This window comes from Thamnophis sirtalis, unplaced genomic scaffold, assembly GCF_051295495.1.
Source record: "Thamnophis sirtalis isolate CommonGarterSnake01/CBP01778 unplaced genomic scaffold, rThaSir2_p1.2 scaffold_3, whole genome shotgun sequence".
Classification (NCBI taxonomy): Eukaryota; Metazoa; Chordata; class Lepidosauria; order Squamata; family Natricidae; genus Thamnophis; species Thamnophis sirtalis.
The window spans coordinates 47,568,991-47,592,815 of record NW_028261383.1 but is presented as its reverse complement, the minus strand read 5'-3'; the positions used below and the strand labels follow the sequence as shown (position 1 = coordinate 47,592,815).

At 40.3% G+C, this 23,825-nt stretch overlaps 1 protein-coding gene across 1 annotated transcript in view; it reads left to right on the top strand.

Moving 5' to 3' along the window:
- The window catches only part of FRMD4B (FERM domain containing 4B), a 162,792-nt gene extending 139,184 nt beyond the window's left edge, over positions 1 to 23,608 (top strand). The window contains exons 17-23 of the mRNA XM_087708868.1: positions 2,723 to 2,951; positions 7,605 to 7,661; positions 10,725 to 10,863; positions 12,189 to 12,308; positions 13,951 to 14,732; positions 17,955 to 18,087; positions 21,414 to 23,608. Of these exons, the coding sequence (XP_087564994.1) occupies positions 2,723 to 2,951; positions 7,605 to 7,661; positions 10,725 to 10,863; positions 12,189 to 12,308; positions 13,951 to 14,732; positions 17,955 to 18,087; positions 21,414 to 21,534 (1,581 nt within the window). The 3' untranslated portion in view covers positions 21,535 to 23,608. The remainder of the gene's footprint in view (positions 1 to 2,722; positions 2,952 to 7,604; positions 7,662 to 10,724; positions 10,864 to 12,188; positions 12,309 to 13,950; positions 14,733 to 17,954; positions 18,088 to 21,413) is intronic.
- Positions 23,609 to 23,825: the final 217 nt, after the last annotated feature.

The following is a 23,825-nucleotide window of genomic DNA, read 5'->3' as shown; positions in this document are numbered from 1 at the left end:
TCAGCCTTCCATCCTTCCGAGGTGGGTAAAATGAGGACCCAGACTGTTGGGGGCCATATGCTGACTCTGAAAACCGCTTAGAGAAGGCTGTGAAAGCACTATGAGGCGGTATATAAGTCTTAAGTGCTGTTGTTATTGCTATAACAGTGCTTCAAGCACATAGGTATTCGGAGAGTATAAAATGGTTATAACCTGAAGCTTTATTCACCTCTTGGTAACTGTAGAGGGATAAAGCACTGGGATAAAGCCACTAATCATCAATGCAATGTTTAAGATTCTCAGAGCTTCAGAGCCTTTGCCCTATTGATTGGAGACTTAAGAAAGATTGCATTAAACTGTCAGTTGAACAGGAAGAAAAATGGGTTCAAAACCTAGGCTGGGCAAAGTAAGGGTGGAAGTAGAGCAGGTTATGTGGTTCTTTGTCACTTGAAAAGCAGGCTCCCAGGAAGGAAGCATGAGTTTCGCCCCACCAAATGAGCTTGTTTTGTTCACATGTTTTTCTGCCCAGTATAGGAATGGAAATAAAGTCCATGCTTTTCAGCTGAAAGGGCATTTGGCATACTTTCTTACTCTCACTTCAGATTAATGGTGCTAATCTTTTAAATACAGATTTACTATATCTAAAGATATGTATCTCTACTGGGAAGGGATCTATAGAAAGCTAGAATTAAATGGAGAAAGATGGTATGCATATGCTTACTTAATTGTGGTCTTAATCCTCAACTTACACAACCACAATTGAGCCCAAACTTTCTGTTGCTAAGCAAGACAATTGTTAAATGAGTTGTGCCGCCATTTTACAACCTTTCTTGCCACAGTTGTTAAATGAATCACTTGCAGTTGTTAAGTTAGTAGCACAGTGAATCTGGTTTCCTTATTGATTTTGCATATCAGAAGGTAGCAAAAGGTGATCACATGATCTCAACACTACAAACTTCATAAATATGAGTCAGTTGCCAAGCATCTGGAGGCATTGTAAGTGTGAAAAATTGTCATGTCATCTTTCTCAGTGCTATTGTAACTTCAGACAGTCACTAAATGAACTGTTGTTAAGTCAAGGACTACCTGTAGTGTATTTCTTCATGTGTTCTCTAAACGTCTTTTAGTTTTTGTAAGTTATGTTGCCTTAGATGGCATTCTTCTCCAGAGTCGTAGTGGTGCAGTGGTTAGAGTGCAGTACTGCAGACTATATCTGCTGACTGCCAGCTGCCTGCAGTTTGGCAGTTCAAATCTCACCAGCTCAAGGTTGACTCAGCCTTCCATTCTTCCAAGGTTGGTAAAATGAGAATCCAGATTGCTGGGTGGCAATAGACTGACTCTGTAAACCGCTTAGAGAGGGCTGTAAAGTACAGGGCGGGGCATAACCTTTTCCTAGGGGGTCACAGCAACACTTGTAATAACAACACAAATAATTCATACACCATTCGAAAGCCCATCAAAAACTGAGTTTATTGACACGATTTAATAGTCAGTATGACCACCATTAGCCCTTCGAACAGCATTCAAACGAGGTGGATAAGAACACAACAAATCTTCAAACAGTTCCGTTCGATTTTCCAGATTTTCCAGAGGGCGGGGCATAACCTTTTCCTAGGGGGTCACAGCAAGATCGACAGCAGTTTACAACTTCCGCGACACCTCATTTTAAAGCCCATAAAAAACTGAATTGAATGAGCTATTAAATGTTAAATTTGTTTCGGTTGAAACTTTGAGAATGAATTTGGAAACTGTGTTGAAAAATCTGGAAAATCGAACGGAACTGTTTGAAGATTTGTTGTGTTCTTATCCACCTCGTTTGAATGCTGTTCGAAGGGCTAATGGTGGTCATACTGACTATTAAATCGTGTCAATAAACTCAGTTTTTGATGGGCTTTCGAATGGTGTATGAATTATTTGTGTTGTTATTACAAGTGTTGCTGTGACCCCCTAGGAAAAGGTTATGCCCCGCCCTGTACTATGAAGCGGTATATAAGTCTAAGTGCTAGTACTGCCAATGCCATTCTGCAGCTGTGGCCTAAAAACACTTTCTAACTTTTCTTTTCCTGCTTTTTTTTAAGCCACATTCCCCCTTCCTTTTTTCCCTCCCCAAAGCCGCCTCTAATTTAGGGAAGAGGAGTTTCCAAAAATTTAAAATGATGACCCTGTGTGTGCAATTGAATCTCCCTCACTTGTTTTACACATTGTGAATATGCATCACAGATTTTAAAAAGAGGCAGAGCTTAGATTATGGAAGTTATATATACCATCTTGATATTCTGCAGATATTCTTGGTTGCACCACTGAAATTTGGTAAAGCATTTGTCAAAACACTGACAATATGATTGGCAGAAGTCTGATTTTTTAGCAACATGGATAAATAAGATGTATGGGTATTATCTCAGTGCTATCACTTTACTAAATGCAGTATACTGCAGGAAAGCTGCGCAGCGTTTTGTTCACAGAATGGCAGTTGTGCAAATCCATAGCTGCTCCTGGAAAGATATTGAGCTTTAACCCTAATAAATGTGGTATAAAAAGGTTGGCTTCTTAATGATGGGCTATGGTAAAATTAAGAAGACTTTAAAGCCGATGAAAAGGCTGGGTATTCTTTGTTACAGAGGGGAGAGAGAGCGAAATCTATGATTTTTTGTTGTTGTTGTTTGGTTCTTAAAGGTAGAGCTTAAATTGATGTCATTTCTTCTGTGGCAAATCCTGATTGATGGATTGATTTAAATCTCTGTAGGACCCAGCCCTGCAAAATCTGGAAAGCAACTTTCTCATCCAACAAAAGTTGGTGGAAGCGGCAAAGAAGCTTGCTGGTGAGCCGGACCTGTGCAAAAACGTGAAAAAGAAAAGAAAACAAGAGTACGCCGAGGCTGTAAAAAGGCTCCAGGAGATTGAAAATTCCATCAATGAATATAGAATTAAATGTGGGAAGAAACCTGCGCAGAAGTCAAGCCTGATTTTAGCAGGTATCAAAAAAACAACAACACCCCATCTTTAATTTGTGTTGCCTGGGCTCTTTTTCTGTCGGTATCCACCTCTGTGTTTTTTCAATGTTATTTTTTTCTAGCATATTTATGTAACAAATGAAAGATCTAGGCTCCTCAGGGGGGGGAAACAGTTGAACTATAAGCCTGACTTCAGCAAACGTAGGAGCTTACCTGTAATCTGATTGTCATGTTTTCATGTAAGATGTGGTTGAGACAGAACACAGATGAAGCATTTTATTCCGACAAATGCCGACATGTTGGAGGGGAAAAGCAAATTAAAGCATTTTAATTTGGCTGGAAGGGCTGGTGGCATTCTTCCAGGCAAAACTAGTGTGGTACTGTGTTCTGTCAAGAATCAGATGCTGATTTGAGCAGAATGTGGCTGGCGTTTTTGTTGGCTTCGTGCAATCCATAACAAATCAAGCCGATCATTAGAACAGGGTCTTCCCCCACCTGTCCTCCCCCTAACAAGTGTTGGCTGGGGACAAGAGGGAAGGAGATAAAAAAGCAGCTGAGTTGGTAAGTCAGATTTTGTGCTCAGCAAGACAATGAAGCCTGCATAGCATAAAAATGAAACAACAGATCATGATGCCTCAATTTACCAACAGCAATTGGGACTGGCAAATTTATTGCTAAGTGATGCAGTCATGAAGTGGAGCATCATGTGTCCTAATGGACTTACAGTGTCAGTTCTGCGGCAGTCATTATGTGAATCACTGTGGTTGTTAAGCAAGCTGTCACATGATTGGGACTTGTGACTTCCTGCTGGCTCTCCCATTGACTTTGCTTGGCAAAGGGTCACAAATGGCAATCACATGAGTGCAGAATACTGTGATGGCCAGAAATTCAAGGAATGGTCATAACCTATCTTTTCAGTGCTATTATCAGAGATGGTATTCAGATGATTCGGACCGGTTCTCCCAAACCGGTCGTGGAAATTGCCAGTGGGCCCGCCTGCCCTGGCTTTATGTTGTCCTATTTATGCACGTTTTCAAGCCGGGTGAATGTGTGCAAGCCCCCCGTGCAATCAAAGCACATCCGCAGAAGGCTGAGTACAGGCGTGGACGTGTGTGCTCACATTTGCGAACTGGTAGGGGAAGTAAGTGGATACCACCCCTAGCTATTAGCATTTAGGTTGCTCAAAGGGGCAGTCGGTAAATGAGAGGGCTACCTATATTAGAGCAATGTGCTCCAAACTGGAATTCTCCAGGTGTTTGGAATTCTCTTGGAATTTTCAACCAAGGAGGAAGAGGAATAAACAGATCCAGAAGCTTAGAATTCATTCTCCAAACTAAGATTATATGAGGAGAGAGTAAGTTCACACCCAGCCAGTTATATCACTTTTGCTGATTCACAAGGCAGTCCCAAAAAAAGCAGCCAAAAGTCTTGGGTTTCAGAATTTCAACATTCCACAAAGCAGGCACTTGCAAAAGTCTTTAAAATGAGAAAGGATCAGAGCCTCACAAGTATTAAACCCCATTCTTCCTTTTCACCTGTTCCATAGAATGACTGTGGTGAGAGTACATCACAGCAGAGGGCAAGTCACTTGGAGACTCCACCTTGTGTGGGTCCAGTTATAATCAGTGAACAGATAGCGTAAGGGAAGATGGGCTTGAACAGATTGCACAAGGAATTTAATGAACTGGCCCTATATTTTGCAATCCAAGAATTGCAAACTTTGGATCAGCTGCCTTTGGTCTTTGTTTATGTCCCAAACTTGGCCTTTGGGGAAACTTTGACATATTGTTAAAGTCCAAAACTTGTATCTTTTTACCCACTTGTTCTTATAACTACTCCTTTTCACTTTTCATCACTTTCTTGATTTTTTTACATACATGAGCCTTCACCGCTGCATAGAGGACTCTCTGTCAGTGGGTAGCAACTTGCCCCTTATTTTTTACATAGTTAGCTTTGGTAAGCTATCCGCATACCTTCAGCTGAAGAGAGCTTTTAATAAGCAAAAGATTAATTCACCAGTCAAATCCTAAACAATCTTACTTACATTTTTAAGAGGCAACTGGACTTTCTTGTTTTTCTTTGAAGACGTTTCGCTTCTCACCCAAGAAGCTTCTTCAGCTCTGACTGGATGGTGGGGAATGGAAAGATTTAAATCCTTTAACTCACAGGTGTCAAACTCACCATGTCACGTTTTTCCCATTCGCAGAGCTGGGGTGGGCATGGCTTGGTGTAATGCCCGCAGGCTGCCAGTTTGACACCCCTGCTTTAAATCTTTCCATTTCCCACCATACAGTCAGAGCTGAAGAACCTTCTTGAATGACAAGCAAAATGTCTTTAAGGAAAAACTAGAAAGTCCAGTTATCTCTTGAAAAAGCACCTTTGGGACAACTATAACCTGGATGACTGAGAATCACCATAGACAATCTTTCTTACACTTTATTAGATTTTATATATTTTTATTGCCAGGGTAGAAAAAACAATGGTCTATCCAGACATTTTCTTTCTTACCAACAATAGTGGTGTTATGTGGAAATTATTATTGTTTGAGAAGCCAGTGTGTTTGCAGTGATTTAATTTTGAAAGCCCCAGGCATTCAGGTGTTTTACTTTGGGGAGTTCAGATAAGGCATTCACTTCATCTAGTTGTAAACAGCTCCCTGCTGGGCAGACAAGTAGGAGGGAAGGTATAAGATAGGTATGAATGATTTGGCCCAGTGCTGATGTCTGCATTTTGAAAAAAATTGAAATGTGTGTAGGAGAGCTCCCTAAATGCCTTGATTGTTGGGAAACCAACTGATACAGGGATAAGCAACTGAAGTTCTGTTTCACTTACCTTATCAAACAGAAAGCTAGGCAGATTAGAATTATACATAAGCATTTTCATAGGGGGAAACGATTTGAATACCAAAAATGGATTCTTTGAAGAAGCTGAAAAAAACTATGAATGTTGCCAGTGGCTTACAATGAAAGCTGAGAAACTGATTAGAGCTTTGACAACTGGCAGCAACAATTAATAATTCAACAAACGTATTCCACAAGGAGTCCATTCCTTGGGTAGAAAGCTTACTGGACATTTCCGGGAGTGATGTGCAAGTGAACCCGGGAATTGGACAACTCTTGATGCATTTGTTCTCTTGTCATCAGCATTATTTCTGATAACGGCCTGGCATTTACTTTAATTTTCAAACTGCAGTTTATACCTCACCTTTTGTTCTAGCATTAAGAGCTTCAGTTTAGAATAGAGTTGGCACCACCTTACCAATTTATGACCTTAGAAAAAAGTCATGCATTGATTAACTACGCTCAGTAGTTCTAGCATTTCCCTTTCTTGACATACATTGACACACAAGGACAAAAGGAAATAATCTTCCCTGGCCTTTTTCCAGTCAAAGAGAATCATAAAAGCAAAACTGTAAACACTTAGCTTGGAAAGGTTATAGGGAAAAGAGAGAAGGGGACGGGAGAGGATGAGAAGGTGAAATAGTGTCATTGAGAAAATGAACATGAATTTTAGCAAATTCCAGGAGACGGGAGGACAGGAGAGCCTGGCGTGTTATGGTCCATGGGATTGCAAGACTTGGACACAATTTAAGTGACTGAACAACAAAAACAAAACTGTGAAGATCAGTGAGAGGCAGCCAGATGCTCTCCAATGATCCAGTATGATTCCCTTCTTTTGGTCAGGAGGATTTTTTTTAAGTTTGTTGTTTTTGTTCTCTTATGTATTGTTACAAGTATACATTCACATAGTTATTGTTCTTATTTATCATTATCACTTTTACATGTTTGTTTTTCCATTTAAAAAGTTAAAAAATACATCCCGGGTTGCTTTTCTTAACCATCCCATGCACCTACTTTGTATTGTCACCACCCTATTTTTTCTTTTCTTTTCACCCTCCCTCCCTTCCATACTTTTTTCCTTCTTCTTCGCCTTTCCTTTTCCCACTTCCCTTATCTCTCCCCTACTCCTCTCTTCGTCTTTCCCCTCCTACCCTCTCTCCTTCTCTTTCTATTCCTTCCCTCCTTCCTTTCCTTTCCTCTTTCTTCCTCCTCTCCTCTCCCCTCTCCTCTCTTCCTTTTCTCTTGTTGTGGTTATCTCTTTTCAGCTCTGAACTGAAAAATCTGAGGATTTTTTTTAAAAAAATCAGTTCATTAAAAAAACAATTGCAGAGAGAGTTTTGCAGGTTTGATTTCAGTATATTCTGGGAATAAATTAAATATATCCCTTTTGTCAGTGTCAGTTGCCCTCAATAAGTGCTTATGATGTTAGGGATTCCAGCACACTGCACTGTTTTAACATTTGTGCAGAGTGCAGCAAATGTTGTGGGGCTGTGTAGCCCTTCTTCTCTCTTCAATAGCCACTATTGTAATCCATAAAAAGAATTTTAAAAATTAATAGCAGCTGACTTGTTTCATTTAGCCTGTTCTCTGAGCATCTTAACGATGATTTGCTTGGAGCGAGAACATTCCAGCTAATAAAAAGCAGACCCTTCTTTACTGATATTTATTCTCAATTATTCGTTTTACTCGGTCATAGCAACCTATCCTGGAAGTATGTGATTCCTGAGTGATTACATGCAGTCTTAATGATTGTGTCCTTTACTGTATAATGTATCTACTGTTCCAAACTGCAGCTTTTGTCACTCATGAGTATCCTTTTCTTGCTTCTCCACAGAGGAAATTATCCCATCGGAGAGCAGCTCTTTGTCTGACACAACATCTTTTGAAGACGGTGCGTATTCCCATAATACTCTTTAACATTTGAAAACAAAATTCACCTGGGAAATGTTTATATTCTGTATTGCTTGTCTTCTCTGGGTGGGTGCAGGTAAAGAGAGAAAACCTGGTTTCTGTAACAGCTGGCATCTTTAAAAAGGCCAGGCTACTTAATACACATTCCTATCAGCAAATGAGCCTGTCAAGCAGTTGGGCTTTAAGGATGTCCCCAGAAGGAATGCTTTCCATGTCTGGGTGTTTTGCAGTCATATCTGTGTCCATGTGTTTGGAAGAGCGGACACATGGAAGCAGATTTTCAACAGTGAGGGAAGGTGCTTTACCAAAGTCTAAGTGGTGCAGTGGCTCAGTGGCTAAGACATTGAGCTTGTTGATCAGAAAGGTTGGCAGTTTGGAGGTTTGAATCCCTAGCGTCGCATAATGGAGTGAGCTCCCGTTACTTGTCCCAGCTTCTGCCAACCTAGCAGTTCAAAAGCAAGTAAAAATGCAAGTAGAAAAATAGAGACCACCTTTGATGGGAAGGTAACAGCATTCCGTGCGCCTTTGGCATTTAGTCATGCCGGCCACATGACCACAGAGACGTCTTTGGTCAGCGCTGACTCTTCAGCTTTGAAACGGAAATGAGCACTGTCCCCTAGAGTCAGGAACGACTACCATATATGTGCGAGGGGAACCTTTTCCTTTAAGGGATCAGTGATCAGGTTCCTAGGTGATCATTTCTTTTGGAACCAGGAAAAATGAACATGCCCGGTGAATAAAGAAACTTTAAGGTTTATTGTTTAACTGTAGGAAACAGATTGAAAGGGCAATAAAGGAGACTATTTGTAGCTCAGGGTTGAAATGAGGGGTCCTTGGTGCTCTCTGAGCTTGTTTGTTTTCTTGCAGAGGTTTCATTACCCTAACCAGGTAACATCATCAGGGCTAGTAAGCAGTGATTTTTGCTGTCATGTTTATAGTCTGGTGTCTTTCCTGTCTGTGTGGGTGGGGGAGATTAGGGATTCTAGAGCACATCACTTAAAAGAATCCCTAAGAACACCAGAAGCAATGAGAAGAATATAGATATTCAGATTTCCATTAATAATGTGTCAGTGACTGAAATAGGCGCCTTAGAAATTGAACAAATAAATGAATAAACTTGATTCAAGGCATGGTAAGGAAACTACTATGACTCTGTCTTCCTTCTTGCAGGATTTTAGGATTATTATCAAATAAAGAGTGTTTGGAGTTGTGGTCTCTGGGTTTTCTTGGATTTCTAGTGGTGAAGTTAGCTTAAGTGATAGGACACCCAGTTGAACATTATTTAGAAATAAAAATTGATCTGGTTTTGTTTTTGAAAAGTCCTGTTTTTACGAGCACATGAGGGGGAGGTGTTAATGGCTAACTGTGATATTTCATGAGGAAGTAGAACTTGTGTAACGACAAAGTACAAGCAACCTTTATTGCGAGTACGTTTGCCTCTTTTATAAATATAGAGTCCAATAGAATCCTTACAATACATACAACAAAGAATAAAATTTGCTTTATTTATTTTTATTCTGTTTGTTTGCCACTAATCTCACTGCAAGGCAACTTTGGGCGGTTAATAACATTAAAATAAAGCTATATATTTTGTGTGTGTGTGTGTGTGTGTGTGTATACATACATACATACATACATACATACATACATACATACATACTAAAAAAACAAAATGAAAATACAGGTTATAACTAAAAGATGGGGGAGGTAGGGAACAGAAGGTACCGGTGGGGGGGGGGGGGGATCTGTTGTTGGTCTATCAAACACCTTCAATGTGATTATTCCCCGCACCAGTGAATTCTCAGCCAAACTGATCCCAGATAGTTAAAGAAGATTATAGTCCTGAGCCATTGGTTTTTATATTAAAAAAGAAACTCAAGTGCTAATGGGTTAAAGAAGAAAGACAGTACGGTGATATAATCCCCTAATCTTCACAAACATTTAATTCATATAAACAAGCAATCATTTTTAATCTTTCAGTGCTGCCATAATGATACCTGGGTTTCTTACTTCCTGCCAGCTAATATTGGGCTGGGTTAGCTACACTCCCTTGACTAGTCATTAGTCCTAAAAAAACCCAACCCCATTGTCCTACTTAAGACCACGTAAAAAATGTGTAACAAATTCTTGCCTTTTGATGAGGCAGCATTTTCCAATTGGTCAGTCTCCAGAACAAAGCTGTGAGCCTACCAGCATTGGATGGAATCATATATGGTCATGTTTTGAAGCAGAGAAAAAAATTGAATTCTCAATTTCTGTGCATAATTTTTTACTTGGAAATGATAAAAATGGCTTGAGCTTTCCACAAGTGGTCAACCACTGACCGGTTTATTAGCCAGTTTATTAGCATTTAAAGGTATTTTACTATTTTTAATCATGTACATAGTGCATTCTGAAATGCCTAACTGGGAAAAGAAAAGAAAAAGAGTGATGTGATCAATTAAAAGTTTCAAACAATAGTTAACAGTAAGGCAAGTAAGAAACGGCTAATAAAAAAACTATGGTGGCTTAAAGGTTTAATCCTGCTCCAGATTTTGAATGGAATCTATCCATTTGGACTTCTTTGAAATCCTAGTTGAATTAAAGATAAAACTTTCAGGTCAAAATCATTCCAGTTTTATTTGTATCAAATTATTTTCAAAATTGTCCAATCAAAACACAGCCTTAGCATGATGCAACCTCAAAGTTCTTTAGGACTAGGCGAAAACCAGTTGTCATCCCACAGTTTTCTGCATGGAATAAGGGTGTTTAATTAAAAGATGACTGAGTCCTGAGTTGGCTTTTCTTGGCTGGATGTAATTTAATCCAGACAGCATGCAGCCACCTGTGTGAAATGATCAAATTTGGATTCATCACTGAACAGTAGTAAGGTCTCAATAGTCTAATTTGCTTCTTCATCCCCGATTCCATGGTTTTGTGAAAGTAACTCGGTTTCATAAAGGAAGATATGGAATATTTATTTTCAGTAGAAATATAAAGGGTTATGTAAGGATTAGGTAACACAAAATCATGTTGTTTCTTCCAATCAATTCTTTTTAAACAGGCAATACTTCCCTTACTGTGGCAGTTCAAAGAATAATCTCTCTGCCAGCCTCTCCACCACCCAAAACTCTTGGAGTGGAGAGGATCCATCTCCGGAAGTCTTCCATGAATGAACAACTCTTAGAACAGAGGCACTCCAGGTATGGGACCATTGATTATATTGAAACTAAAACAACTTTATTGCTTTGTTCTTTTTTTAAAAAAATCATGCATTGCCTGCTACTTTAAAGTGATGAGGGCTTTTTTGAAACTATTGTTATGATTCATTGACTGGTCACCTTTTCTACTGAAAAAGAGCTTGCCTTGTAACAAAAGAGCTTGCATTCTGTTTTCATTGTGATTTCTGTAGCAATAGCACTTAGACTTATACAGCACTTGGCAATAGCACTTGGAATTATATACCTCTTTGTGGTGCTTTTACAGCCCTCTCTAAGCGGTTTACAGAGTCAGCATGTTGCCCCCAACAATATGGGCCCTCATTTTACCCACCATGGAAGATTGAGTCAAACATGAGCTGGTGAGATTTGAACTGCTGAACTGCAGCTAGCAATCAGCTGAAGTAGCCTGCAGTATTGCACTCTAACACTGCACCACCTCAGCTCTTCTATGGTCTGAGCTCTCACCTACAAACGGAATGTAAATGTGTAGATACTTCTGGAACAGATTGTCCCCAAGAAGAAGTATCGATTTGAGAATTAACAGTGATTTGATATCTCATAATTAATCAGATTTTACAGTGGCCTGCTTGGCACCAGAGCTAGCTTTACAGAAAAAAATGGACTAAACCTAAACCACTCAGACTCAAAGAGACTTCCCTTCCCAACTTCCTTGCTAAAGTGCCAAAACCAGAAAACTCGGAGCTCCTTATACATGCATGATGCCATATGAATAGAGCCAGGGCCTTATCTGAATCTTCATATATCTATATCTATATATAAATCTATCTATCTATCTATCTATCTATCTATCTATCTATCCATCCATCCATCCATCCATCCATCCATACATACATACATACATACATACATACATACATACATACATACATACATACATAATTTAAATAAATTTATATGCCACCCCTCTCACTGCTATGGAGTCTCATTAGGTGAAGCTTTCTATTTTTCCTTGTTTTCAACTATAACATATAAGAATAATATATTAATAGCTCATAATGAATGTGCGCCATGAACACTATATTAATTTTGATAATTTCTCCCTTTGCCCTGTTCTCCCTTAGCCTATCCTACCTTTTTAAGCTTCTCCCTATATAGTAACATCTCTTTTGCAAAGCAGTTTGCAGTATGATGCTCTTCTGCATGAAATCTGCTAGCACTCGCTATTCTATGCGCTGTTCTTGCATTGTCAGCCTGTAGCAAAACAGTATCCATGCTGGCACTCTTTGCATTGGTTTGAAGATACTGGGATGATGGTGTTCACTAGATCCCTTTGTTTCTAATCATAGAGATTCTCTGTCAACTCACAGCAGTCCATACCGGGCAGCCGAGAGGCAACACCATGGAGGAAGAAGTATGCCCACAACACCAGTCCTCACACGCAACGCCTACAGTAGCAGTCACTTGCAGTAAGTCATTCCCATGCTATTTTTTTCCTCCTCACTTGAGTTAAAGTATTGCACACACCCCATTCGTGTGCAAAAGGCATACCATGGCCAAAACCTCTAGGTGTGTCCACTATAGTTCTCAGTTGAATTGCTACAGTTGAGGTGAATTTGATACATAAATATCTTTGAATCAGAATTCTTGAACAGGAAGTTTTATTTCTAATTATTTTTAGGTACAGTAGAACTAAATGGGCTTATAGTCTTCAAACCTAGAAATTGAGTCAGCTCGAAAAAAAGGGGTGGGCCAGGAAGTACAAAGGACAAGGCTATTATGGTTTTACACAAATGGATGTGGCAAGTTTGGGAGGAAGAGATTTGGGGTTTTAATGAGTTCAGGGATTTAGTATTTTATATATGAACTTCAGCGTCATTTTGGTTTACTCTTGAGTAATGTCATTTTACTTTGTAAATCACACATACACAAATAAGTTTGTCTCATGTTTTAAGGATTATAGAATGGGCATTTAAGGTTTAACAGAGAATGCCCACTTTTGAATTATGTTGCTTTAGGAGAAGTAATAGTGTCATACTATTACCTAAGTTTGAAGGGTTTACCATTGCCCACCTTAAATGCATTCATTTTTAATATTCATGCAAGACAATATTTTACCTATTTAGTTGAATGTTATTGTGCTGATTGTACAGGTGGTTCACTGTTCACTTACAAATTATTTCAGGTATGTAGGATTTATTCATCAGCAATGAAATACCAACTTGCTTGTAATTCTACAATTTTATTAAAATATAGACTAAGGAATGACGTGGTAGTCTAGTGATGAAGACACTCACCTCTCACTTGGAAGGTTCAGAGTTTAATCCTATGTAGCAGCAGTTGTTTCTCTCCTAGGGTGCAAAGATAAAATATTTGCTGCAAACTCCTCATGGGGTCAGGAAGGACACCAGCCATCGAACACTCAGCTCCATGCAGTCATTCTAACCCTACCCTGAATTACAGGAACGTTAAAAATGGAGTTTATTGAACTATAGCATAAGGTTCTGCTTGAAGTAAATTTGTGGCCCTTTTCAACTTCATATATCTAAAATCCTCCCCGTTAAAATCCGCCCTGTTAGGATTTGCCTTGAGAAAAATCTCAAAAAGGTGATGCCACTACCTGTAGGTTGTTGAATTGCTCTTATGTATTTACTTAACTTTTATTTTGCCTACTTTGTTTGAAATTTACCATACTTTCTTTGAATCTATTGCTCTAAGACAGGGGTGTAAAACTCAATTTCATTGAGGGCTGCATCAGGGTTGTGTTTGACCTCGGGGGTCCGGGGTGGGCATGGTCAGCTCAATGTCACTCATGTTGGGGGAACCTGTGGTGGGCCGAATGCTCTGCCAGCAAAAACAAGCTCCCGAGTTCCGTTTCCAGCTGCAATGGGCTCTTGCAACACTCTGCCAGCGAAAATGGAGCTCCGTTTTCGCTGGCAGAGGCACTGCAGGCTGATCCCTCGCTGTTTCCAGGGTGGCCTGGCGAGCGAGATGTAAGCACCCGCGGGCCGGATCTGGCCCCCGGGCCTTGAGTTTGACACCCCTGCTCTATGATGTTATTGGAACTGACAGTCCGCTTTCCTTGTAACAAAAACCTGTTTTCTTTTTCAGACCCGATACATCCCCTCAGCACTGTTTGGAGACCCAAACTACCTTCTTATCGGAAACCGCCAGTGAAAAGCCAATGTTCACCCTTTCAAAATCCCAAAGAAGTAGCAGCACAGAAATCCTTGATGACGGATCCTCCTACACCAGCCAATCTAGTGCAGAGTATTACTGCATGACCCCAAATTCAAAGCCCTGTTATAGCACCCAAACCCTTGACAACCGCACTAGAAACAGGAGGCGGTCCAAGAAACAGAACATTTCTGCTTCCAGCTCAGGAAGTATGCCTAACCTAGCCCAGAAGGACAACTGCAATGGGGTTTACGCAAAAAAGCAAGGACAGATGCCAACCAGTTGCTACATTTCTGGCTATGCCCCTTCTAAAGAGGGTGACGTATATTACAACGGTGGCTATGTCTATGAGAACGGCACGGAGGGCCAATACACAGTGAACCCTTCCTATCGTTCCTCAGCGCCCTATGGGTACGAACGCCGGTATCGGGAATTCAGATCTTTCCATGAAGATGAAATGGAAAGAGTGCCCCACAATCCATACGCCACGCTGCGCTTGCCACGGAAGCCGTCAATGAAAACAGAGCATATCACCAAAAACATTCACAAGGCCTTGGTTGCGGAGCATCTCCGTGGCTGGTACCAGCGTGCCTCTGGACAAAAAGAGCAGGTTCTTGGCTTGCAGGCGGGCCTTGATGCTGATCGAGAGTCCCAGAGAGGCCTAGGACTACAGATGCTAAGTTGTCAAAGCAGTCATTCATCTTCTTTCTCTATAGGTAACTATACCGCTTGTTGTTTTTTTGTAACTGCTGTGTTTTGTGTTGATGTTCCTCAGAGATCTTCCATGCTTCAGTCCAGTGCATGAATAATGGCTTCTGTGTTCTGACCCAGCTCCCCAAACACAACAAACCCTATGAGGTTAATTCAATGATTCCTTTATTAGGAGCATCAGCAGTCCTGGAAAAAAGTTTATCTCTCACTGCACGCTAACAAGTCTGTCCGGCAGGGAGATGAATAGTTGTCTGCCACATCTATTCATCTATGCCCCCTGACTTTTATCCCCAGAGCTAGGGTGGAGCTTCGCTAGCAGCGATAGCTCTTCCTTCCCAAGGATCAGCCCACGGAGAGGACTGCTCTCCTCTGCCTTCTGCACATCCGGGCATCAGGACCCAGCTGTTCGTCCTCTTCCTTTTCACCCACCTGGGGCCTGTTGACTCTCCATCTGAGGGATGGCCCAGACTCTGCCTCTGTCTCTCTCTCTCTCTGACAGCTCCACTCCCACTCCCCCCCCCCCCAGGTCTCAGGTTGACTTGATGCTGGCCCTGACTCCCATGCCGCCCACACTGGAGGGGCCAGCAGCCAACAGACAGCAACACTCTGCCTGCAGGAGGTTTTTCTACTCACCATGAAATGTCATCCATTAAGAGCAAAGCTCTTCTTTTCATAAGTGGAAAATCCTCCTCCCGTAGAGGCTCATTATCAACTGATAGAGGGAAATGTTTTCATTAGATTGCAAGCGTCTCTAACAATCACTGGAGGGGTGCTAGTGCTCTTATCTGGTTAATCATTGCAAAGAGCAAGGTGGGATATAGGAAAGAGAATTCTCCAATTGTTGGAGTTTAAAAATGTGAGTGATTTGGGAATCTAGAATATGAGTAGCTATAGAATGGGCTGAATGCCATACAAAAAGCTTAACTCTTAATTACGGAATAGACAGGTAAACATTTAAAAAGTTATTTTACCCAGTGACGTAGAATAGTGTATTCACTTGTATATTGTATGCAGTGTCACAGCTGAATTTGCACAAGGGAGTCTAGGTTGTGCAGTTCTAAAACTTGTCTAGAAGCTGAACAAGTTTTCAACTGCTTTTTATGTTGTTTTACCGATGTTTTAAAAAGGGATATTCGTATTTTAAAATAAATGGTAAATAGAGTAAAAAAGAAAGGCCGGTTTTACCATCCTAGTCGTCTCCTCCTGCATTGGGAATACAACACTTTGGATTCCCAGCAATGATAGCCATTGTCTGGCTGATAATTTGGGGACTGCAGTCCTAAAACATCCCAAAAGCATCTGGTTAGATGCACTGAATAGTATTAAATAGTAAATGCCTATCTGGGACAGGCAACCTAATATCCTTCAGATGTCTTAGACTGAAATTTTCAGAAACAGCTACCATTGCATGACCAGTGCTCATAGCAATAGTCCAATGTCAGAGAATGTAGATCTTGGCTGTATCTGTTATAGATTATAGCTTGAGTGGGAGAATTATGTGTAAATTTAGATGTCAGCACTTACCCACTATTTTATTCATTATTTACACGCAACTTTTAATGTGCCACTTACTATTTAAGTGTACCTCTTCATTAAGTCAGCTTCGTCATGGCACTGTATCCTTTACAAAAGAAATCGGGAAAACTCTCAACCAAGGGTTGTGGATTTTAGCCAAGTAATCGATGAGAGTCCTGTTATACAGGTTTTAAAAGAATGGTCATACTGGTTTGTAATATGACTGGGTGTCAACAGCGTCTGTAGGAGGTTGAGAAATTTGAGACAAGCCTTATGGTTCATACAAATGGCTCATCCAGTCCCACATCCTGTCTCCCATAGTGATGAGGGCCTGGAAGGAACCAAATGTTTTAATCACAGGGGATACCTTGAAATGGCATCCAATGTTTATGGAGTGGAAAAGTCCATAAGATAGTTTATAATAGTTGTGGAACTTATTATTCTGCAACTTCTTCTTATTCCGCAACTTTTTCAATGTAATTGATTGCTATTGAAAAAGAGGTGAAATATTGGTAGCATCTCATTGTTAAAACATTATCCCAAATAATGGGGTCTGTACAGGTGTTTATCACACCATTCTGGACTTTTGAAAGTAAATAATAATAATACAGCACAAACTTCAGAAAATCTTAAAATGTGGTAGAGGCTAGATGGTATATAACAATGATGGCAAACCTATAGCATACATGCCACAGGTGGCATGCAGAGCCCTCTCTGCGGGCACGTGAGCTGTTATCCCAGCTCAGCTCCACCACAAATGCATGCGCGCCTCCCGTTGGCCAGCAGGTTTTCGGGTCTCATCCACGCCACACATGCACGTAGGGTGGGGGAGGGTATGTAGAGGGTGTGGGAGGAGTGCAGAGGGGCATGCGTGCATGCTTGGGGGGGAGCAAGGGGGGTTACAGGGGGTGGGTGCACGCAGTGGGGTCACACATGCATGCTCGAAGGGTGGGGAACATAAGGGGGTCACGCGCATTGCATTATGGGTGCACGTGTGAATGCTTTCGGCATGCAACGACAAAAAGGCTAGCCATCACTGGTATATAATGTGTTGCATTAGAATTAAGAAAAGTCAGGTAAAAATTCACATTCAATCTGTCTCCCAAACCAACCCGCATGGTAGAAGAGGATAACATTGAAAATGGGAATATAATGAGCTCCTATAGGAAGGACAGGTTGTAAGTCTAGCAAATGTGTCTGCACCATTGCTAGTGATTAAGTTCCAAATGTTAGATAAAGAACGATGGCCCCAGAGCACATTTAGCGCATTTAATGCTAAATGAGGATTTAAAGCAGTCTTTTCAGTCCAAATCCAACATCCTAATCAGTACAACACTAGGGACATGATCATTTTTAATTTCAACTTTTCATCTTAGATCTTTCTTTTGCAGAAAGCCAGTGAGCTCAGCATTAATTTACTAAAAGTTCATCTTATATCAGCAAAGCTGGAATAAAATGTATAAATACTTTAATCTTTCCTAACGAAGTTCCTGTAAATGTATCGGCATCCAAGTCCCATGTGTTAGATTAGGGTGGAAGTGTCTGGATTAAAAGGAGTGTTCTCCTAATCAAATTGGCATTTTCCTTTCATCTGGGATGTTTCATACAGTGTTTCTTTGAACCCAGCCAAATTTTTTATCTAAACAGTTCTTACCCAAATCAAGGAAAGATTCATTGCTGACATTCTTTTCTTCTTATCTCTTCAATTTTAGCATCCTCAACAAATTCCTCTGTGAACTGGCGGAATCAGGTTTTGTTGGGACTTCCTGATTATGATACACTATCTCAGTCCTCTTTTGCCAGCTGTTACGGGAATGTGTATGGGAAACACCCACTGCAGAGCAGGTGAGCCGTGGATTTATCTCTGCAGCTTTCGGGAACGTAGAAAGACCTACGTGTTGGACAGCGACACCTACAGTATGCTCCGTGTTGCTGAAAAGTTTGCTTTATAAATTGTGGCAAACTATGGTTCCAAAACCATAGATGGGAATGGGGGACTTTGGGTGAGAGAGGATCAAAGACCACATCTGTATAGGAATAATTGGGTGCTGCATCTCACACCAGATGAAGCCAACAGTGACCCAGCATGGAGATAAAGTAGCATAAACATAAGACTGTATATAATGTAATTGTCCCATTCCAGGGCCTGATTTCATGAAGACTGCCCTTTACTTTATGTTAGTAAAATGTACTAATAGAGAGTACATAGATACCTACGTGTCATGTATGCTCAATGGTAGTACAATCCAGGCCCAATTCAAAGAGCTGGTAATTACTTTTAAAGCTCAACTTGTCATAATACCAGGATGCATCTGACAACTCCTTGCCAGGACAAAATATGCCCATCTAGTCCAGTCGCAAAGAGAGGACCTGCTGAAAGTTCTCTCTCTTCCTGAAGTTTGCAGGAGATGGGTAAAACATCAGACTTTCCCTGTCATAATTCCCAAAGTATGGAATAACTTCCTCCTAGAAATGTGTGCAGCCCACACCTTTCTACCGTTCCATACACAGATTGAAACGGCTTTATTTCATTACCCTTTTGGTGCCAGGTGACTGCTTTGGATCTCCTATTTGGGGTTTTACCTTTCTTCAGGGTTGAGGGGGGAAGATGTTGTACTGCTCTGGATTTCACTGTTTACCCTATGTTCTTTTGTTTTCCTTTTGTTTGATGTTACATGCCATAATCCTGTGTTATATGGCATAATCCTGTGGGATTGGGGAGAGTTCTAAGTCCTGTCAAATAAATAAATGAAAGTATAAAAATATTTGATTGTTGTACACAGAGTCGCTTTTTGTGAGATGGGCAGCTAGCTATTCAAATTCGACAAATAAACAAATAAAGACAAAGGCACCGCCACCTTCGGGCCTCTCTTGTGTATTCTGTTTGTCTGCTCCTTTTCCAATCTGGTTTCTGAAAATGCACATAAAGGTTAGGTAGGGGAGCCTCCTTCAGCCTGTTTACTTGAGTTTGGTGAGGATGAGAGTTGTGGCTCAATAGCTGGAGGACACCAAGCTGCAAAATGCAAGTTTATGCACCTGAAACAAAATGCATTTTGTGTTCTCCAGCTGACTTCTCCGAAGACACCACTTTGAGCCACCCATAACCCTCATGCCTTGTTTCTAATTACTGTTTTTTCCCCTTGTGTTTTCTCCTTGGCTTTCATGGCACTTCTGCCAACAGCAAGTAGCTTAAAATTTCCCTCCAATGCTGCCAATTGCTTTTTCCCTCCCAATCCTGAGGTTACTGTTTGTTTCCCTAATCCCCGTTTTGTGTCTGTTCCTGCTCCCTCTCCCCCTCTCTTTTCTGTTTCTGTTGTCTTAAATTCTTCCCTCTCTTAGAAACAAAGCCTTTCTCTATCTTAACATCTGTAGTAATGACTTGATCTTTAAATACCTTGAAGTAAGAGGATCCAAGCACTTGTGACCAGTGGGTGGATGGTTTGAACTAGAGGATTGCTGATGATACCCTTGCTTATAGCTGAGCAGACTTAACGTGAAGTGAACTTGTGATCTAGTGGTGTTTGCTTCATTTTAAAGGCTTTTAAAGGCTTTTAAAACTGACCTGTTCCAGGGTGATTTTCTTAAAAAAAACAAAAAACTTAAAGGTGAAAAAAATACATAACCAAACAAAAATTGGGAGTTCTTTTCATTATTTAATTTAATGTTATCATTTAGGAGAATTACCACAGCTGTTTAGCATATTTTTGCCACAGAACAAATATAAAACAAGAGATGATTTTGTTCCCAATTTTTTTGGGGGGGGGGAGCTGCAAAGTAGGAAGTGGGATACCATGAATAACCAACCCTTGCTCTAAAGTATTGTTACAGGGGGTTCTCATTTAGCGACTGCCTCATCTAGCAACCTTTCCGCAGTTATGATAGTAAAAAAGAAGTACCTTGCAACCAGTCCCTGCATTTACAGCCTTCACAGGTCTGTAAAGAAAAGGAAAGCCAAAATAAGATCATAAACACAGTTCAATACTTCTCTGCTGAGTTGACAGTCCTGGTTATGGTTGCTAAATGAGGACAATCTTCTCTATTTCATTGCAACAAGACCATTTTGTAAACTCAGGCTTGCTTCATAATGAATGTTTCCTCCTGCCAGAAGGAATAGATAATACACACATATGCACATATTCTGTGTATAAACCACTCCTAAATGTTCAGGGTGGGATGAGATAGAAATACATTTCTGTATATTTTTAATGGGTTTTAGTTAAAAGGATATTGTTTACAATTGCTACATGTTCATGGCAGTGACTTAAAACAAAACAAATACATACCCAAGTAGTCCTCAACTTATGATCCCAATAGGGACTGGATAATTCATTGTTAAGGGGTGCAGTTGTTAAATGAGGCATCCAATTTCATTACTTACTATTTTTGCTGTGGTTGTCATCGCGTGATTGCAGTTTGTGACTTTTCCTACTGGCTTCCCACTGACTTCGTTTTGTCAGAAACCAGCTGGCAAATTCACAAACATTTGACGGTAATGTGACCACAGTTTCCAAGTGCATGGGTCACAATCTTGTGGCTGTGTGGGATGCTGCAATGGTTGTAAGTGTGAGGTTTATTGGTTATAAGTCATTATTTTTTCATTGCAACTTCAAAGGGTCAGCTAACCGAATGGTCATAAATTGAGATCTATAACAGATTGATTGTTATCTAAACTGCTGTTGACTGGGTGGCTGTCGGACTGTATCCATCTATGTCTTTCCAACACCCTGCCTTCATAATTCTGGAATGAACTTACCTTCCTGGCCCAAAGATGCTTTTGCAAAAGTCAACTGTTTTTTCCTCTGAAAACATTTCGCTTCTCATCCAAGAAGCTTCTTCAGTTCCAGAACTGAAGAAACTTCTTGGATGAGAAGCGAAACGTTTTCAAAGAAAAAGAAAAGAACCAAGGAAGCCCAATTACCTTTTGGAAAAGCACCTTTGGGACAGCCACAACCTGGATGCTTGAGAATCTCCATAGACACTTGACTTCCTGGGGTTTTGGATGCCCATAAATCTATGTCAGGAAATAACATAATGCAGGCTGCTTTGTCTTAAAATTGGCTTCAGAAACATCCCTTGAAAGGATTGGGAGGTCTGCTTAGAAAAACCAGGCCTTCTAGGTGAACTCTAGAGGAGCACCTGGCTAACCACTGATGGTTGTGCTTATTTTCCAGGATTTATCCTGAAACTAACCAGTTGGGCAACAGCAATAGGAACCCTTTGCAAGACGACCTGCAAGAAAGCGAGCAGAGACTCTTCTGGCACGAGGATTCAAAGCCTGGGACTTTAGTATGAACCCGCCCTCTCCTCCTTCAAACGCCCCATGTGCCTTGCACCTTAGACGTATTTTCCCTACGAAAACAAGGCTCCTGGTGCAGCAGCTCCGTAAGAGGAGATTTGTGCTGGGAGGACAAGAAGCATTTTCAGGTGTGAGAAACCGGAAGAATCTCACCTGCGCTAGCACAACAGTATGACTCCGAATATCCTCCACAAAAAAAAGAGAGGACTCCAGTTGTCTGCTTTTAAAAGCTCCTAACCTCCAGAGGCTACTTTGGGTGAAAGTATTTTTGAAAGCACTTTTAAAAAAAGGAAAATGGGGAGTTGTCGTGGACGTTGCAGAACATCCCAAAATGTGAAAAGAAGATTCTTTGTTGGGATAAATGTTTGTTTGGTTTTTTAGCAGCACAATGTTTGGAGAGAAAGAAGCAGGCAACGCAAGAGGGTCACGTCTGCCGATCAAGAAGATTCTGTTGAAGGATGCCAAGAGCATAATGAACCGAGTGGAGGACGGGCTATGTATTGCAATGCTACTTGAAGGATGCTTGGTTGTGTGTGTGTGTATGTGTGTGGGTTTTTTTTTTTTAAAAAAAACACAGTATTCCGAATAAGGATAAAAGTCTCTTAAAGGTATGCCATCTTTGATATATTTCCGTAAGTTTAAACATGGGGTGTGGGTGGGGCAGAGAAGCAGTTGCACATAAAGCATCATTGTTTTCCTGACTTTTTTTAAAATGCAATTTTGTATGTTCTCTTCATATGTTCTCCTTTCCAATATTCCTTTGTAGTTGTCAAGGTTTAAGATGGAATGCACTGGGATACATTTGAGGTGCTTTCGCAGAATTGTTTACAAGAACTACACTGTCTTCCATTTGCAACACTCCCAGATTTCCCCCACCCACTCCTTTCTCTTCTATGTTTCTTCTTTCCAGAGAAACAAACAAACAAATTCCTTACATTAAAAACAAAAAGGCAGAAGAGCAGCACAATAATCTTTGAACACAAGCACCAAGGGCTCCTCTGTCCAGATCTTGTAATATTCAATAACTTTGGAAACAGAAACTTTGCAGTTGACCAGTTAGGGCTATCTGGGCCAGTATTACTCTTTGTTTAATAGCGGATGCAAATATATTAAATACACCATGTAGGTGCCTTGAAATCGATAGGCATTCAAATGGAAAAGTACAAGAGGCGCAGAACAAACGCACAAAGGAGTCTGATCGATGAGGAGAATCCATTGGCGTGGATTGGCAGTGACTGGGAACAGGGCGAACCAGGAAGTAGTTCAGGTTGAAAATTGAGTTGAATTAAGAGCACACAATCTAAAATTCCCGTTTGGTAAATTAGGAGCTGGATACATGTTTTGTTTCCACCCTTCTGTGAAATCAACTTAATCTGATGTATGAGTAGAAATGTGTGCATACATTATACGTTGACTTCTATCATTGGGACCACAGAAGTGAGATAAGTGACAATTTGCAATAAAATCAATAATTTTTGGTTTTGGTGCAAAAGAGAGAGATGAAAATCAGTTATAGGTTTTCGCCAGGAAGGATCCGCCTACCTCATGTCTATCTGTCGGACTAAACTAAGCATCGTCTACCAGACTTTTGCAGCCTATAAACAATTATATTTCTTTCTCTGTTACACTGTGCTTCAGGATTCTCTAAAATGGTGCTGTTTAGGATTTTTAAAAATAGGGTGCATCACTCCTTATTCATATTGTGAATACAATAGTTTCTCGCAAAAATAATAATAATCTTTTTACCGATACTCCAAAGCATGTACAAAGAATTCTATATATGCTCACATGAATATATATATGTGAGTCTGTGTGTATTTATGTACACACACAGGCATACACTTGCAGAGAGAAGCTGAATTTGTTAAGCTGGTCCTTAGTCATTTGTATTATTAAAGTTTTAAGTTTGGAATAAACATTGAAAATGTAAAACACAAATAATTTATTTCTTTGTGCATATTTATATAGCCTTTTAAAAACAAGAAAATCTTTTTTGCTTATTCTTTTACTGTTACAGACTTTTCAGAGACCTATGATTTTGTATAGGTAAATAAACTTTATGCTACTAAATATTTTCTTACTTTCTTTTTGTTTGTTTAAGGCTTTCCTTCTCACTAAGGGCATTAGCATAAATAAACATAAATAACAAAACTGAGGCAAACTTGCAAGATTACTGCTTCTTACAAATGTTTAATACTCTCATATGAGATCTCGCAATTGCCATAGAAAATTCTCAGAGGAAAAATTGCAGCAAAAGTTGTGGAATTTGGGCTATTGTTTCTGTAAT